This window comes from Temnothorax longispinosus, chromosome 2 (genome assembly GCF_030848805.1).
Source record: "Temnothorax longispinosus isolate EJ_2023e chromosome 2, Tlon_JGU_v1, whole genome shotgun sequence".
Taxonomy (NCBI): Eukaryota; Metazoa; Arthropoda; class Insecta; order Hymenoptera; family Formicidae; genus Temnothorax; species Temnothorax longispinosus.
The window spans coordinates 18,786,278-18,805,307 of NC_092359.1; the positions used below are offsets into that span (position 1 = coordinate 18,786,278).

The 19,030-nt window shown below is 42.7% G+C and overlaps 1 protein-coding gene and 1 long non-coding RNA gene across 3 annotated transcripts in view; one reads left to right on the forward strand and one right to left on the reverse strand.

Annotated features, from left to right (window-relative positions):
- Nucleotides 1-19,030, forward strand: part of LOC139809211 (uncharacterized) — a 169,257-nt gene that overhangs the window by 16,393 nt on the left and 133,834 nt on the right. The window lies entirely within an intron of this gene.
- LOC139809209 (tachykinin-like peptides receptor 99D) overlaps nt 1-19,030 on the reverse strand; it is a 74,793-nt gene that overhangs the window by 13,644 nt on the left and 42,119 nt on the right. For both annotated transcript variants that reach the window (XM_071771949.1, XM_071771948.1), the window contains exons 3-4: nt 3,992-4,210; nt 56-206 (exon numbers count right to left, since the gene is read on the reverse strand). In XM_071771949.1, coding sequence (XP_071628050.1) covers nt 56-206; nt 3,992-4,210 — 370 coding nt within the window. The remainder of the gene's footprint in view (nt 1-55; nt 207-3,991; nt 4,211-19,030) is intronic.

Genomic DNA, 19,030 nt, shown 5'->3' on the forward strand with positions numbered 1-19,030 from the left:
AAAGCAATTTCAGCGTTTTGAACTATGCGCGGATATTAATTCATTTTATACATACCCTCCGTTTACTCCGAATGTTCTCGAGCTGTCTGGCTGTGGCTTCCCCGATGCTTTGCGAGCCCCACAATTCCAGGCCGACCCTGGCGTAGGTAAACGTCATGGATCCGATTGGTAAAAAGTATGTCAATATCATGAAGATAACGTTGTACCTGAAAATCAATTAAACTCGTACGCCCACTCACAAGAGCAAGTTTGTGTGATGTAATATTGAGAAATATCTATTCTACGTGCCTCAGAAATCGCGCACTTTTTTTTCTAGGACTTTTTGAGAAAACTAGGAGTCGACCTTTCTCTTCGGCTAAAGCGAGTATATTCAAGGCGTGATCTCATTATTAAGTTGACATCGAGAATTAAAGTATTTTCGTGCTTTAAAAGCTTTAAACAGTCAGGAAAAATCTTATTTTTCCAGTTAATTTCACTCTTCTTTAACAGAAATGCAATTTAAGATTTAATCACATTACAGTCTCTTGAAATCGGAAATTAAAAATAGAAATTCAAAAAGAAAAAATAGATTGCGCGCCGGTTTTTGTTAAGGAAGCATCGATTTTATAATCATCATTGACGGCAAGTATAATTCACCCTATTCACTCCAACCAGCCCTTTCGTGTCCCCACGAGTTTCTAATCCTCGCATCATAACTCACGAACGAATTGACGAAATTTTTAATGTTCCAAAGCGCAAATTAAAGCTAAAAGTAGTAGCTTTAATTTGCGCTTTGGAACATTAAATTTCGTCAATTCGTTCGTGAGTTATGATGCGGGGATTAAAAGGGCGGAAAAAACGGTTGGAGTGAATAGGGTTCATTAATAAATTCATGATTAAATTTATCGAAAACGCGGATGTAATTGCTCGTACCTATGTACGACCTAATTTGTGGTTTAACCAATCAAATTTAGTTGATGTTTCACGAAGTCACAGATGTTATACGTGTGTAGCACTTTCGACATAAATTTACATCGAATGGCGCGAGAAACGATGACACGTGATGCTCAAAGGGGGGAATGAAAATAACGTGGTGTCGCGGTCCCGCGTGGCACGCTTTTGTTCGGGAGCATCATAGCACGTAATCCCTTTCAAAGCGCATGTTAAATGCGCCGATTGAGCGCCAAACTGGAAAATAATACACTGCCAATTCTCTAACAAAAAGTGCACCGATCACGGTGGCTGATACTATGCGAGCGCATATATTATTAGATTTAATGAACCGGCGAATGTGTGCACGTCTGATGTTGTTTGCTGATGAAAGCGTATCGATGGCATTATCAAGTTGCAATTGGACAGATGAGTTAAGCCGAGCTCGCGTTTCGACGCGAAAACGCGTGTGTAATCATTTACATGTCGGCGCTGCCCGGCTAATGATAATTGCGTAATTGCCGTTAACCTTTAGCAGCGGGATATAATGACCCGCGCGGCGTGTCCGCCGAAATTTATGGGGAGATGAGGACGCGGTTAAACGAATTACGCGTAATGCATGCATAAGTTATAATGCCGTCGGAGCGGAATTTGAGATAGGAGGCAAGCGGAATTTTAAAAATTTACGAGAAAGTATTGCGTGAACGAGATATTTTAAGAAAAGAGGAAAATGTAATCATTTTTCGCGCGGTCAATCAGTTTTAATTCGCGTTGAAAGGCTAAGAGACACGGTGACTGAATTACCACGCAAAAATCTCGCGTTTTTAATGCCAGTGGCGAGAGCATGCCGTCGATACCGCAATTTTTGCGGCTAATCCTATCCACGTACATTAATTACGGTAATTATGACGATCCGAAAGCGAATACGGTAACAACTGTTAATTTGAGCATTTAGTTCATCGTGACGAGGACGTTAAAGCGTCATTCTACATTAGAATTATTAACAAACGGTAATGAATTCATTATCGGTAATGGATTATCGCGTTCGTTGCAATCAGATTACGAGGCGTCGCAAGTTATTATACAACTGTTGAAATTCACGCGTTACGCTTGGAAAACGCGGCGTCGATTCCGCGAACGAATAAAAACTACCGGCGCATGAATTCATCGGGTTACACTCGCGTAATCCCGATTTAGATACTTTACGCGGATTTAAGCTGCAGAGATTCGTAAAAGCTTCAATCGTCAGCGTTTAATGGTGGTGAACGAGTGAGTGCTCCAGAAGCAGAACTTTCGAGGTACACGATCGATGGAACGGCGCTTTTCGCCGCAATACGTGATATTTACACAAAATTGCTTCTGCTACGCTTAAGGATTAGGCGAGGATTAGACGGCGTCTGGGAATGTTCGGAAGAAGGAAATGTATTCGAAAAATCTTAAGAATATTGGAGGAAAGTAAGCCAATCTTATGCGACAATACATATAGATTGGCTTAAATGCGAAATCGTATCGTGAATGGAAATCGTGTACATCCTGGGAATAGATAAGTTGTCGTGAACGATATACATTTAGCGTGAATTGATGATCATGGTTGCCCTTGCAAGATATTTTTAATTTTTTTCTCTTTCTCTAAACTTTTTACTTCTTCTATGATTAACTCTTTTTTCTTTTAAATGATTTAATATGTAAAGAATATCTAATATAAAGATTGATAAATATTTCATATTTATATATACGATATTGTTAATCTATGTCATTTATAATTATTATAATCTTCATAATTTTAGAATTTACGATCGTAACTAATCTTCATTAGTTTAACGCTTGAAGCATTGTACAATGATTATAGGGTGTTATCCTATATAATTTCATTATAACCACACCTTTGTAAGGTGCGGCTAATTTTACGCATAGTATAAATTCTCTCTCTTTCTCCTTTCTTTATCTGCTATCATTTGTCAATGTATATGTATAGCCTCGTTACTACGCCAAGATGAAAGCATCGGACTAAGCTTATAATCTCGACAAGTTTCGAGCGATCAATCTAGCAGAAGCTTTTGTATCGATCAACTGATGAAACGTACTTCGAAACGATTTCCTCTTACACTTTGGTTAAGTAAAGACGGAAGGCAAGAGGCAAAATATGGGCTTCGTGTCGCACGAATATGACAATCATAGGAGCGAAGAGATTCTTGGGTTAGATCGAGATAATGAAACGATGGATAGAATCGCGTGAACTTGGATTAAGCAACGTGCAGTTATTTTGAGAGCGACTGTTCGAAACGGCATTTATATCGGAATCAGAATTCTCCTGACTAACCGTACTATATTGGGCGTCGTACTGATGTGCGTGATTTTACATGACGTGCCATGCACGATAGCGCCGAGCTTCGAGTATACCGTCCGAATCTTTCAATTAGGGAACAGCCCTCACCCCGTTATCTCCCGGCGAGTACATTTTCGCGGACCTATCTTAACGAACGATCGGAGTACGAAGCGGATGCAAATGTGGAACGCAGTTCAGATTTTCATCTGTAATTACAATCCGATCAAAGCTCGATTTAATCGCGCATGATTGGAGGCAAGTATTTTGAGGACACGCGATACACATTTGCGATGCACCGAATCCAAGGTGTTATTAGCTCGATTTATCGCCTATCTTGTCGCGGTATCAGGACTGCAAGCACTTTGCAGTGAAATGAGGGACTCATTGTGCCGACATAGTATGCGTGGTGCACACGCTCGTGTATATGTGAGAGACAAACCAACTGACCGGCAGGCACAATCGTTTAAAAGTTATAAACCATAAACGATAGTATTGCGTAGATATGTGCGTATATACGAGGCAATGTCACTTTTATGGGTCTCCAGAAACGCTTTTATCTTCTGTGACTTGCTCGACCATCGGTGCATTATGGAAAAAAAAACGCGAATGGCAATTCCGTTTAACTACGTTGACTCATTCTTTACGTAAACGCACGACACAGATCTTCAGAATTTTTGTGAGAGAATAAGCGAATGTAAATAGTTTAGAAAATATATATGGAAGTAAATTTTGCAAGCATACAATAAAATGGCTTACAAATATTCATCGTAGCTGAGTCCCTGGGCGTTTGTGTTCGGCCAATCGCCGTAGCAGACAACGCGGATCTCGCCGTTCATGTAGTTCTGAGTGTAAGTGGTATAGAAAAGCAGCATCGGTAAAGACAGAATTGCCGCGATGATCCAAATTACTGTTGCAACACCCAGCGTTGCCTTTTTCCCCATACGTGGTTTCAAAGGATTCACGATGGCCATGTACCTAAAACAAAGTCCATATTAATAATTCTGATCGATATAGATAAAGATTTTGATTATATAAGGACGGCCTAATTAGAGCGATTGTTATTCTTAATTACAAGTTAAATCAATTCGTTTGAAAAGGTAAATTAAAATATTATCCGCTTGAATAATTATTTAAAAGACTTTTTAAAAAATATATATTATTGTGTATGAGGCTGGAATAAGATTGTTATCGATGCGAAACCAGCAGCATATCCATATTACTTATAGAACGAGGAAATGCTTATTACTTTTATCAAAATGAAATTGTGTGCTGAGAGTTGCAAGCGCGGAGCGTTTACGGTGTCGGGATCTCAGATGACGTGAATTTCGTGATAAAGTCTTCCGGATGATAAGGGCAGGCTGCATCGTGGGATAATAGATCAGGTAGCGTCAGCTTTTTTCCCCGAGACGAGACGAGAACGGAGGGCGCGCGCGGGCAAAAATGTCTAAAACGAGGAAGACGCGAAGGAGACGCAATAAGACCTAACGATAATATCATAGTCGCGATAGAGTGAAATCATGTTTGCGCGACTGATGCATCGCATCGCTGGAGCTCTAAGAGTCGCCGAAGGCGAGCGCGACTAATATTGTAGATAGAGAAAGAGAGAGAGAGAGAGAGAGAGAGAGAGAGAGAGAGAGAGAGGAGAGAGAGAGAGAGAGAGAGAGAGGAGAGAGAGAGAGAGAGAGAGAGAGAGAGAGAGAGAGAGAGAGAGAGAGAGAGAGAGAGAGGAGAGAGAGAGAGAGAGAGAGAGAGAGAGAGAGAGAGAGAGAGAGAGAGAGAGAATCAGATCAAATCGTAAAATTCGTATTGCTGAAAGCGAGCGAAGATTGCTGCCAGGAGGAAGGAGATGGAAACCGCTGGTGGAGCGTGTCTTTCTGCAATTCGACGAATGGATTCGAGGTTCATGCTTGAGGAAGGTCGGTTCGTCGTTCGGACAATAAAGCGATGAAAGCGCGAAATCCATTTTCTAATATCCAGCAGTCAGGCTATTTGATGAGACAACGTAAGGTCAAATCCCAGCCGCGTGTCAGGATTGTGTTCTCCTCCCGTTACGGCGACCCTTCAAATACTATCGCGACTGATTCCGTCTTTACGTCTGTCGAGGGTGGATTCAGCGGCAACGTTCTCTTGAGAAGTCTCGACCTGTGTGAAGTTAGCACGCCATTTTTTAAATTTTGAAATTCTAAAAGTTGTTCCGGGTTGTTTTAGACTTGTTCTAAATTGTTCCAGAAAATCAAATTTTTAAAATAAAAATGTTCGCGAAAAATTAATAAAAACGATTTTCTGACCTGGCACCTCATTTTTCGAAAATCGAACTTTTCTAGGTTGTTCCATGTTGTTCTAGTTGATCATAACATTGTTCCAAAGTATTAGTTCGATTGGTCAAAAACTTTAAGAGATATTGGAAAAAGAAAAATTTTGGAGATAACAGTTTTTAGCCATTTATTCGTAAACAAAATAACTTACAAAACTGTCGATTCAGAACATATTTATAACCGCGTAGAACAACTCAGAACAAAAATTTTAAGACCAGAACAAGAACCTAAAGAGCACTTTGCTCTTCATCGAAATTATTATTTTTCGATTTTTTTAGTTAAAAATCTTGTTCCAGGCTTCCCGTTTTAAAACTATAATATCCTCCACTAGCGGTCGAAACGTGAGAAGGACAGATAATGAGGACGATAATGATGAGAACTTAAATCCGTGGTTATACGAGCCTTCGTATAAATTGATCTTAATAACAATATATCAAATGTCGGATGGATTTTTATCTGATTTCATATTCAAGCGGAAAAACGTTAAAACGTTGGGGTATAAGCCGCTTTGTAATTTCGGGTAAAATTTTGACTAGAATTTTACCCGCCTGACTGTGCATTAATGTGACTTGCGAAGAGAATAATACATTTATGAGTTATCGCGGATAAATGACGTGGAAGTCGAGAAGGTTTCGCTTAGGGGAATAGAACAAGATGGTAGTGAAATTAATGGACAAAGTAACATTTTTTTCCGTCTCGCTGTGACCTACTTCGACAGGCTATTCGTTTAGGATCCGTATTTCCAACGGCGGATAGTACAAAGACAAACGCGTCTACGCCTGAGATGACGTTCGAAGCGCATTTACGATGCTTACAGTCGTAAAGATCGTAATATCGATAATAAAATTTTCTCTCGTACAAACTACGGAGGCGAGCCGAGCACGCGTTCCACCTTTTTGTTCCTTCCATGTTGTAGAAGCGCGAAAGCCGAGCACGGATTATTGTTCCTTCGAATAGAGTTCCAGCCTTTCGCGTGGAGATCTGATCGAATCCGAGTTTGATCTTGCCCTGAAAGGAACGCCGAGTGTTTTTCGTTTCCGAGCTACCGTACATACATCCGACGTTTCAATTCCTCCATTCTATTCTCAAAGATAAAGTTCAGAAGAAAGTTCGTCCCTCGGTTCGATCGCATTTCTCTCGCCACGTCACTTCTTCCCCTCGCCGCTTTTACTTCTGTCCCTATTGTTCTTCCTCTGTCTTCGCGATTTTACGCAGACTGTCTTACGTTCACGACTTCACATTGGCGTGCGAAAGCCTGAAAATGTCTTTCAAATAAAATTTATTTCTCCTCGGGAAAAATGACAGATTGATAAAACATTATTTTATAAAACATCGATTTAAACTGCATTCTGTGTTCCAATATCAATCGTACTTAATATTTTTTTTTGTGAAACGTGTTTAGCCTTTTGCTTTTCAATATATGTAATATCGATCTCTTCAAATGATAATAGTTATTTCATTTCTCGAAAAGGTTTGAGATTTTTGTCGAATTTGAAGAAATGCGGATAGTGGCGTGTTTTGCATAGAATGACACATCTGGACCTCAAACGTACAGTGTCTCGCTTCGTAGGTAGATAGGAGTAGCGGACGAGCTGCATACGAGCAGCAGACAGTTGCGATTCGTATAATAGGAACATTGTTGCCGCCAAAGGCAAAAGAGAGCGAGAGAGAGAGAGAGAGAGAGAGAGAGAAGTAGAGACTGCAGCAGTCTGACTCTCTGAGGCCGAGCTTTTAGCGTAGAATGGTCATTAAACATCGAGGAAATATCCTTGACGTTTCTCAACGTGCTTTTTGCCCCTTTCGTAGATGTTAATCCAGAGATGAACATTAAGACACGGTAGTAATGCGTACATGGATATACGCATCTCGAATTCCAGATTCTCGGGAATTTCGCTCGGTCCTTGGCGGTACCGTGAAGATTTCCTTATTTACGCTCATGATTTAACTCCAAGCTGACATCAATGTTTTAATTTTAAAGACAGAATACACGCTATTACGATATAATGCGAAATCGACTGAAATCTTGAGATGGGAGCGTTATATTGTCACTTAAGTTTTAATTCCGCGCTGTTGATTTTTATACGATTTTAAATCAATGCCGTCTATTTTCGGTATGTACTGATAAATTTACAAGCGTAAATTCGACGTTGTTGAGAAACTCGTTGAAATTTCATTACGAAAGCAAGTCGCGATTGATGGAAAAAGTCGCGTCAAAACATTGCTTTTTCGTTATCTTTCAAGCATTAACTTGTAACGCGTGTACGTAACGCTGGAGATTAACCAGGATTTTGCAGAGGTAGACAGATGAAACTATTAGGAGGAAGTCGGGTAAAAAAAACTTTGCTTCTCATAAATTACCCACAAAGTCGGGTTGCACGTACACATATGGCTACGTACACAGATGGTTTTGATGCTTTAATCGTCAACCTGTTTCGTATTCGTCTCGAGTAAAACCCGTTTTTACCTTTTTGCAAAGCCATATCTCTCCCGGTACGGCGATGCAGTCATCATCTACTCGAGAGTAGGGATTGAGAAAAGTCTTGACCTCCTTACGTCCGATTTATACGCTTACTCGTACTACTTTCAATCCGCTATGGCTTTCCTTACTTCAACTAGTTTTAAGGCTACATTATATATTTTCGCATATGGGGACTGAATCTCTCAGAGACACAGTTAGATACTTGCTAAAATTTATAAACGTTTAAACAAGGTGATGATTCTTCTTTTAGGCCCATTTTTATCCTTTTTTAAAGAACTTATATAAAACTTCTGTTGTAACTAATATGCTGTTAGTAATTTTTTTTATATAGCATTGTTACTCTCGAAATTGTAAATTCCTAACATGTTAGTCGAGATTTCAATTATGTCGGGTTAAATCCGATACATATAATTTTCGACAAATAAAGATATTTAAACAATTTAGCGATTTGTCTCATATCCTCTATAATTAATTTTTCTTATGGATCTGCGCACATTTCCATACCTATGCTACAGATATTTAAGAGACGCCCTTTGAACGAGTGTTAGATATTTCTTGAAGTTTCATGTTGAATTTTAACAAGGCTCAAGATCTCTATTGGAAGTTTCGCAAGATAGATGTTTCTTGAAAGAAAGATAGCTGTCATATACCGCACGTTTACCGAATGTGAAAGAGGTACATAGGAAAGTGGACTACGAAAATTCCCAAGAGTTCATCTTCTGTCGGAGGTATCATCCTTTGGGGAGAAAGATGGTACGAATTGCACTAGTATGTTTTGCTGGAACTTGAGAAAGGTTTCGAAAATACTTCGGGTCATGGTCCTCCGAACCCTTACTACATCGTCACGATAATAAATTACGGGGGATATTAACCTACGTCCCCTTTCGAGGACCAACTTAGGAGATACGTGAAAGTTTCGACGAGCAAATAAGTGGCTGCGAGATTAATGCGATTTTTCGCGCATCTTCCTAAATATGATACCGCTATGAATTTTGCAGTTTCAACGTTACTCTAGAAATAAGTCGCGAAACATAGTTTGCATTTTCTTTTTCACTTCACCGTTTGAGACGTGACACGCGTAAATCCGTCAAAGGAAGGTTCTTTCAGCGCGAGAACGAAGATGCCGCTCAAATATAATTTGAAATGCAAATCGACTGTAAGCGGAGAGTATGAATTCGCAACTAGTTTATCCGTTCTATTTTGGGCGTGTGTAAAATCACATCATATCACTTATGTGTTGATATTACAATTTGTCAGAGTACAAATGTGCTATAATATTGTATTCAACAGTCGTGATATATTCTGACAATGAGACATACCGTCGAGATAAATTTCCTTCTTTTCGCAGATTTTGCAATTTTCTTCTGTAATTTATTACAGTTGCAATTGAACATTTCGAGGCTTGAGTACGAGAATTTAATTGATATCTATGACGTGATTTACATTATACACAGCGTTGAATTTTGCCTTATTAGATCTTGCGCTTCACTAATCACCCATTATTCTCGCCGACGACGCGACGGAGCGGTATTTTCTTGCAGCGTGATCATGAATTACGTTTTACAACGTAATCCCTCGGCTGCTCACGGCTGCTTCGCCGATGCAATGCATATTTTATCAAGCCACGTCACGCCCGACATGAATCCCTCGTTACCGTAATCTGTCGCGATGAACGTTCATCTCGACCGAGCTGACCGACGCAGATTAACCCGTCGAGAGCGCCCGGGCTAAGTTATCGGTTCTTGCATCCTCCGGTTGCTCGCCCAGCTTCTTGCCGTTCTCATCCAAGCCATTTCTTATCTTCGCCGTTGTTGCACACACAGTTCGTACTATTCTTTTTTTCCGTTCGGCACCGCGCGACGGCGCGTCCCGTCGCTCCGTTTCCGCTTTCCGATTATAATTCCCACTGATAATTTGCATTGTAGTTTACGTCGAAGTAATTACACTTGGTACCGTGTTGCGCGCTTCGTTGTCGGGTGCGGATCGCCGATCAGGAAGCCGTTCGGCGCGTCGTCGACATCGCGATAACGTTCGCTCCCTTCGTTGCATTATTATTATTATTGGCGAAGAGAGGACGTTGATCGATGATGCGATTCACTATCGCCACTATCGGCCGATCGATATTTAATCCGCCGGCGCCGGCCGCCAGCCGTTGACGTCCGGGTCGGCGTTGACGTTGGCGTTGTAATTGTGGCGCGTGCAATTGTAGTCCGCGAGCTGACATTCGACGACCTGGCGGTATTCCAGAACGCCCGGCACCGCGCCGCTCCGACGAGCGAACAGTTTGCCGGTTGAACCGACGGCTGCTCCCTCCGCGCGCAAACGTTTCCCATTCGCGGAATCGCAACTCGCTTTGTGTGACTCACGTTCAGATTAAGCCTTTTGATTCGGGTTACCGGGTACAGCAGCAGATACGCGCTGCCGACAGCGAATTGTGCACAGAGGGATTGCGGTGACGCTAAAGGCGGTCCACTCCGGAGTAGAGGTATCGCCCGCCACGATCGGATGCGCGCTCAGGAAATTGACGCTTGCGTCTCCGTTTACCTTAGACCCCCACGCGGTGATTCGTGGTGTTTGCGCTCGTTTCAAGACCGATACTCGGTCGAGTCGGTCGAGCGACGCTCTTGGCGTTTAAGTCGAACGCAGATCTATTTCGACGAATTATGAGGCGATGAGTAGCGTTTAATTCGTAATTTCCATCGTTGACCTTCTGATCGACGTTCTAATCGACATTCTCTTTAAGACGAGGCACTTCGTCTTGTCTCGAATTATCCCGTGTTTACCGAGATCGATCGATCCCTGGACGACGGCATCGGAATTCTAATCGGCCCCCCGATTAGCGGGATAGCGCCGTCGGTATTTTGATTAAAATTTGCGTTGCAGTTCGTATCTACGCCCCCCCGTCTATTTATGTTATTTATGCTAGCCGATGATGTAAATGCTACGATCGACCGAGTGGAGAGGTGTCAATGTGTCAGATGTTTTGCGGATTATTTGAATATCGAGTCATTCTGAAGGCAACTCTCTCTCAAACTGTCATTGAAAGTTCTTTAACGCTGTCAGCTTATCATAATCGCGATGGTTACGTTGGTCGTCGACATTCCAATCGCCCTGTTGACATTTTGCGATGCATCTGTTGCATCATAATGCGATGGTTAACGTTCCTTGGCTTTTCGTGGTCCTTTCGCTTTCGCCGGTTACCGTTTTACGCATTATTAATACGCGGCCGGTGACAAATCAGCGGAATAAGTTGTTTCGGATTGTTTAGCCGCCGCAACAGGTTGCGACTCAACAGGTTCGGTTGCTTTCGCCTTCGAGCATCTACTCAGACACCGCCGATGCGTAGTCGGGTTTCGTTTAATCTGATTTTCCGCTTGAGAACCAGGCGCAAACGTCCCTGATGGCGGAATCGCTGCTCGGAATCGTCGCTCGCGGTTCCGCAAGAATCCGCCCTCGGCATACAGGAACATTCGACTTGGGACTTCAGTTTGCATGCGACTTCCGGTCTCGAAAGGATTATCGTAGTCAACGCGCGTCTTGATAAGTTACGATCATTAATATTCATTGCCACTCGCGTTGGTGGTTATATAGCGCGATCGCCGAGCATCCACAGCTTTGCATCCGCGCTTTATCCGTGCCGAATGGAATTTATTATGTCGTTTTTAAACCGTATCGATGACGTGCGCGACGTTTTGATTGACGTCCAACATTTGCGTTGCGGTGGCCGACGTTTGCGTGTTGATCGGAGCTGCAAGGCTATCGGAACACGTCGTGCAGCAATGTCCCTTTTAACGGAGATTTCTCCGGAAGTTTTGTTTCCGAACGTGATGACTGACGTGGAGGCGAATGGTTACGCGGCTCGCGGTTACTATTATTCGCGATTCAAGGTGGTATTGGCATTCGCGTTGACAGCCGCTGGTGTATCCGACGGCAAAATCGATGTCGGCGGGGATTCTGATTTTAAATTCTACTTCCTTCCGCCCGCGTCGATTCGCGTTTTGCCATCAGTTTTATTGGCCGCTATCTCTGGCAGGCCAGAAAGCGACGCGGTACTCAAATATTCGCCCGGTTTTTCCCGCAACGCTCTGGCCAGGAAGTCGGCTTAAATGATCAATTCCTGGACGTTTGATCGAACCGCAAACTGCTTGCTTTCGCAAAGCGATGATATTCCAGCTACGATCGCTATTAACTTCGGCATTTAACATGGTATTCACGTTCGCGTAATAACTACCGCCGGGATTACCCCCTTTCGCTGGAATTTTGTGAGGATAACGATTTTATCCTGGCGTCTAACAATTCCGCGTTTCCCGTCGACGTAGACGCGACGAGGCGATTGAATTTTCCGTGTTTACGCGCGCGGTAGATCCGGAACTGTCGCTGAAATTGTCGTTCACGTTGTGTTATACCCGACGTATTGTTGCTCCCCGGGTTGCTTGTCGAATCGTTCAGATCCGAAGCTGCGTTTGATCGGCGCATCTCGCGCTCAACGAGGCAGACTTTATCGCGTCTTTGACTACGCGCTGATCCTCGTTCATATTTTCCGCGAAAGTGCTCGTAAGCGTCGCTTCACTACCCACGTCAGATTCTCGCAGCGAAATCCCGTTTTTCGAACTCGGATTCGTCTTGGAATTTTCTTTATTCTGCAATCTGTTGGAAGATGTTTTTATTATTAAACGATTCAATATCTTATATCGTTATTTCTGTTTGTCCTACTGTCGCTCAATTCAATCTAGCTGCTTCCTCTTTTCCAGAAAGCATCATTCGACGCTTCGTAATCCATGTTCTCCCGACCAGAATTGAGCGTCCGCGACTTTCGCAATAAATATCTGAGTGGATATATTCTAATCCTAATCTGAAGAGAGTGTCAAACATTGCCGCGCCGGTGGAAACCGATTTCCATCAATTTACTCGAGTTGTTCAACGTGGCGCAGCGTAGGTCAGGGATAGGGATCAACTTGCAAACTTCCATGAAACAACGCTCGCGGACAAACCAACTTTTCGCTATAAACAATCCAGCAGCGAAAGACAATCCGGCACTCTCATACGTTGACAAACTGACGTTGGATCGCTGAATATCGTTTGGCAGGTCTACGTATCGTGATCGCACTTCCGGTACGAGCAAAACCGACGAGCAACAACGGGCCGCTGGAATAAACTCTTTGATTTATCAATGCATGGAGGCGCATAAACGTTCGATATCAGTTCGCAGTGAAGTTTCGACAAAGAGACGCTTGAGGAAAGTTCGCTAGATCGAGTCCGATAGTTAGATACTGCTCGATGTCTGTCGATTTCGATTCCGGTAAAATAAATGCGATAGATAAATTGAAATCTGTATAGATTATATTCTTCGTGAAAATCAATCACGTGAAGGTTGTTATCTTGATTTATTCCTTCGATTAAGAGGCGTTTTTTTCTCGAAATTCCAAGATCGTTTCCTTGATCGTCATTTTGTTAGTCAGGTGCCGGATGGTCGTTAGCAGTAAGCAGCGTCGTCGTTGTAACGATCGTTAACGTTGGAGGCGACGGTACTCGTTAGTCGACAGAATTCGACGCGGTTCCTCAGCCAGATTCTCGTTCCTTTCGTGCAAGGTTGCATTTCGCTGGAGACTCTCGTCGTTTAGAGCGACTCGGATCGCCGTAATCGATCCGCGTTCCGGTGACAAGGTCCGCGCTCTCGATCGATCGAGGAAATTGAATTGTGGATCGTCGTCGTTTCGGGGAAAAGAGTTCGCCGGTCTGGTCGCTTAGGTTTCCGACTTGGACGACTCGGACTTGGGTACGACGTCGTTGAAGAACTCTCGATTGCACTTGATGTCTCTTCCACGTCGTCCGATAACGTCAAGTCCGAACGTCACTCGACGCCTCTGTCTTCGGCATAACCGCTATCGAACCCGAGTTTGACCTTTCGAACGCGAGTTTGATCGGAAAAACTTTGTTGTATTGTTGAATCCTCTGCGGCTACTCGAGTAAATGCATACGACATGTGATTTGTCTGTATCTCCCTTGCGATCGCTGGTTGAATTTCCGTTCGAGGAGCGCCACGATATTTTTAGATATCATCGAGTTTTCACGTGTACTTAGTAGCGTAGTAGCGTCACGTTTACGATCGCGCTTCGCGTAGTTATTTGCGTGGTGGATCGCGAGATTGTAGCTACGTTCGTAAATTCTTCACTCGAACATTGATCACCGCGAAGGTTCGAAACAGGCGTGCCGCTACCGACTGTCAAGGATATAGTCGATATTGTAAAACATGGGGCTCGTGCACTGAATTCACCATCGTCGTCATCGATCACCTTTGTCCTAAATTAAAGGCGAAACTTGTGAAAGATTCACCTTATTTATTTTCTTCATTCTCTAAGTTATCCATTCTGTCTGTCGATTAAGTTCTTAAATTATAATCTATATTAAGAGCACCCTGCACATGGACGGTTAATCAATATAATGACGATAAGGGTTAATAATTAATAGAATTTTAAGATCAATAGTTTATAAAGTTAATTAAAGGCGAATCGATGGAATGTCAGACACATTTAGTAGGATATTAAGATTAATAACTGATAGGATTTTACCAAGGCGAGTATCGGCAACAGACGCGCAGTCGGGATCGGAAATCGCGTTGCACTGTCGGAATCTATATCGCTCAACGTGAATTTATACTCTCCACCTAGCGTGGAGCCAATCTGCCACGCGTCCACCAATAAGCACCGCTTTTATCGATGCATCGACGGCGATATTAGCCACGCTATATTTCGGCCTTTAATTGAGTCATTTTTATCGATCCTCAGTGCATGCCTCAGTGATCCCCAGAGCGATATTTCAGAATTTATTTGCTTTCGCTTCCCCGAGATGCTCCCCCGTCATTTCTCGAAAACGTAAACGTCCTGACCGATCCGTAAACGGCCGTTTACGCGTCGTTGAATTCTCATTGAATTTCTAATATGACGGATCCAGTTGGGGGAGTATAAGGCCGGATTATTTTCGTTGCCGCCTCTGGCGAGCGTTATTGTCGAGTCGAAGAGGAATATTTTTCTCCCTCCGGGAGTTTCGCATTTCTTATTTTTATCGCGTGGCAAAGCAACCCTCTACCGGGTTCCGTTTACAAGTACGGCTCGCGACGCTGGTGGTACGCCTATTGGCGCGGCATTGTTTCAACGCGGCTCTCATTTGAATTGGTATCGGAAGCATGTACGTGACATACCGCGCAAGGAGCTAACTGCGCCCCCGTCGTCGTCAACGTCGTCGTCGTGCTGCGTGCATTTCCCATGCGAATAATGGATGCCAAACATACGCAGAGACGTTATAATGACGTCAACATCTAGAAATGCGCATTCTTCAAACGCGGATGTGCCCTATGGTTTCATGTAGTTCCTGCAAATGTCAAGTATTGTCGAATAACAGAATTCTATTTCCAGATGCGAAGTCTTTGGTATAATATACTTCTCTCCCTCTCCCTCCCCCTTCCCCTCTTTGTCTCTTTGATGTCATATCTCTTTAAGAATGCAATTACATCGTGTGCACACTGGTTGTATTTACCACGCGTTAGTATAACGTATTCATTGTAGTACGTATTTGACATCTTGAACCCCGCTGTCTGGTTATTGCACAATATCACAATATTAATCTTTAATTTCATCGTATTATACGTTACGACATTTAACAAAGGAATTCTTCCTGGTCTCGAGTCTTAATTTCAAAATTATAGTCGTTAATTCTAAAAATAAGCAGACGAGATTTTGCTTATAATGAAACCTGAACGATACTGAACGTGTTTGATGATGAATATTTCAATACTGTTGTCTCTTGTTACGTAACGTAGATGCGTTCTTGTTCGTATAAAGTGCGAGTAGCGTGGGCGGTGTTTTTGTCCGTAGAAAATTGAACGCCAACACGTTTTAACGGGATAAGACGTTCGCCTGTAAGTACGCGCGAGAGAACTGCAACCGAAGATAAAAAGATACGAGCGAGAGAGAACTACGAAAGAGGGAGAACGATTTTCTTGAATAAAGAGAAAGAATCTTAAGCATTTTCTCGATGATAACAACATTCTGGGATAAATATCAAGCGAAGAATCTTTGCGATACTTTTGCTGGCGAATTTGTACGACAGAAAAGATTCGCTCCCGATGGCGATTAGAGCGAAAATAGTCTGAAAAATCAATTCCATATTCAGGCTTTCCATTGTGTGTGTGGGCGGGGTATCAGATAAACCCTATTATTCATGAAATTTGAAAATATAATGTTTCACAGAGAGATCCGTAAAAATAACATCGTGCGTTATGCACGATTCTACTCGGTGTATAATTTTAATGAGCTCTGTTGCAATCCAGCTAGGGTTCTAAATTCTGAATTAAGCAAAAAGGCACGGCAATTACTCACGGTTAATATTTCAACCCTTAATGCGACCTGCCACCCGGCGAAGCGCAGGTATATATGAGAATCGTTTCTCGCTTTTCCATATGGAAGTACGGGATATTAACCGCAGAAACCTAATTAGTTCATTACACGTTCGTTGCGGTTACATCAAGGTCGAGTGAAATATTTTATAAGTTTCGTGATATAATTTGCGCTACTCCTTTCAGAGGATTATTCTCGTTGGGATTTTCCGCTTATTCTCTCATACTTAATGGTATCTTTGCAGCTAGTCGTTTTCTGGGAAAAGCGTTCTTCCGCGATACAAATGCTCGGTGCAAGAATATTTCAAGCGACGACACTAGTGATTTTTTATTTCTCGCCGCGGCAATTATCTATCTCCTTTCTCACGCGGATAAAAGAAAACTTTGCCAAACCTTTTCTTCTCGCGATTGCGTGGCGATCGTCTTTTCCTCGGTTTTTCAAGATCAACCTCTCTCTCGCGGTACTTCGTATTGACAGGCTAACGTGCCTCCATCGGTAGGTAGTGATAACAGCATTATCCTTGCACGGGCTATCGAGTGCGGGGGAAAATTAACTGGCGGTCCAATCTCTGAGTTCTTTTTATATCTACGATGACGTCTGCTCCCGACACGACTGATTCTGCAGAGTGCAACCGATAAAAATCGCGTGAAAATTCATTTGGAATGGATTTGCCGTAGAATCCGCGCGCTCGCAGTAAACGCGATCTCACTTCGGTGCACGCGATTGCCTCTGTCGTGGGTGATATGAATTCATTGGAAGAAATTTTTGTTGGAACACTCTGCATTCGTTGCTGCGTGTCGATTAAGTTCTTTCCGGTCCATTCAATTCCATCGCATTTACGGAAGCTCGTTGCAGCATCGTTTAAAGCTTCGCTTTAATACATTTAATGATCTAGATTCTGGATAAAAGCCTCCGCGCAGTGAAAATCGATCGGAACGATAACCGAGCGGGCTACAATGCCCGTTATTTCTATCACAACGGGCGCAATGCTTACATTCTGGTGGCTCTCTCTCTCTCTCTCTCTCTCTCTCTCTCTCTCTCTCTCTCTCTCTCTCTCTCTCTCTCTCTCTCTCTCTCTCTCTCTCTCTCTCTCTCTCTCTCTCTCTACTCTTCTCTCTCCCTTCCCCCACTTCCTATTTCCTCCGTGCCGTAGTGTATTGTCGAGGTCTCAGATTCCCGCGCTTGCGATAACGCACATTATCATTTATCGGGAAAATACCGCGCCATAGCCAATCGAGTGCAATGCTCTATTGGCGTTTCCCGCGGACGAAATGTCACTTGGAAACGGCCTCGTATCGATGTCGCTCGCGGAATGTCAGGCTTCTCGTCGTCGAACAGTCAATAATATGCGTAACATTTGCATTAGCCTCTGGTGTATCGTCGAAAATTAGTTCCCTTGCGATAAATCCATCGGCGTGTGACGTACGCGCCGTTCGCGGTTATCGGCGATTGCCACCGGCACCGATGGACTCTCCCCCTCTGCGTTCTATCCCTGGCATAAAAACGAATTTCACGATTTACGACCCGAGCACCTTCCGATATCACGTAGCATCTGTCGGCGACATCGGCGGATCGAAATTTTTATAGCTCCTCGCGTTTTTTTATCGGCAATTCCGTCTCAAAATGTCTAAATCTTCGAGAAATACAATTGCGTTTTAGGATAGCTCCTGGGGACGTATAAAAAAAGCATTGGATATACAGGGTATATCTCTCGGAGGACGGGTCCTTAATCATTCTAGGCTTCTCACGGTTTTGGATGTCCTCGAATAATGGCCTTTCTTCTGGAGCACAATTGAGAAGAGACGAGCGTGCGCTCCTTCAGCTCGGAGAAAGCAACGTTCTGACTAGCGGTTTTCTGTATATCCTAGCCTTACGGATTTTAGTTCTTTGAAGCAATCATTCGCTTCGCTAAGCAGGACGCGAACTTAGTGTAATCGGCTTTGAGATGGGTTGTTTGGTTTGAAAAGTTGTAAGTCTTTAATCGAGATTTACGAGAATTTAAATCGTCGCTATTGGAATGTTACAAATGCGATCACATTAGTTCTGATGGTATCTATAGAATTCGCAATTTCTCGTATCAATTTAATCAATTATCTTGAATGAATGGTTCCTTTTTTCAATCAAGGGAATTAATTTTTTTTTCAATCTGACTAGAAAATTGTAGTCGAAATAAGAGATGAAAAGAATAATCGGCTCTGCGGTGATAATGAAAAGAACGGTGAATTATGTATTCCGTTGAGAGTATAATTCTGAATGACGTTCATTCAAGAGGAAAGTCGCCTTGAAAAATAAATCTGGCATTTTCAAGCTTGCAGATTGAATTGTCTCCGATATTCCTGCAAAAAAACGCTCTTCTTTTATTTCTTCACGCTCGCATTTTCTTTATTGAACAGTTTGTTACAAGACAACTAAACTTATAGTAAATCGTACTATGTATTGTTACGAAAATATTAAACATTACCAGCGATATGATATGATAACTTGTAGAATATGAGCAGCAGATTCAGAAAACGAGGGACGACTTCAAACTTTTCCAATATGCGCGTTTACATCCGCAAAAAGCATATCTGTCGACTATAATTCGATCAAGTCGCAAATAAAGAAGTTG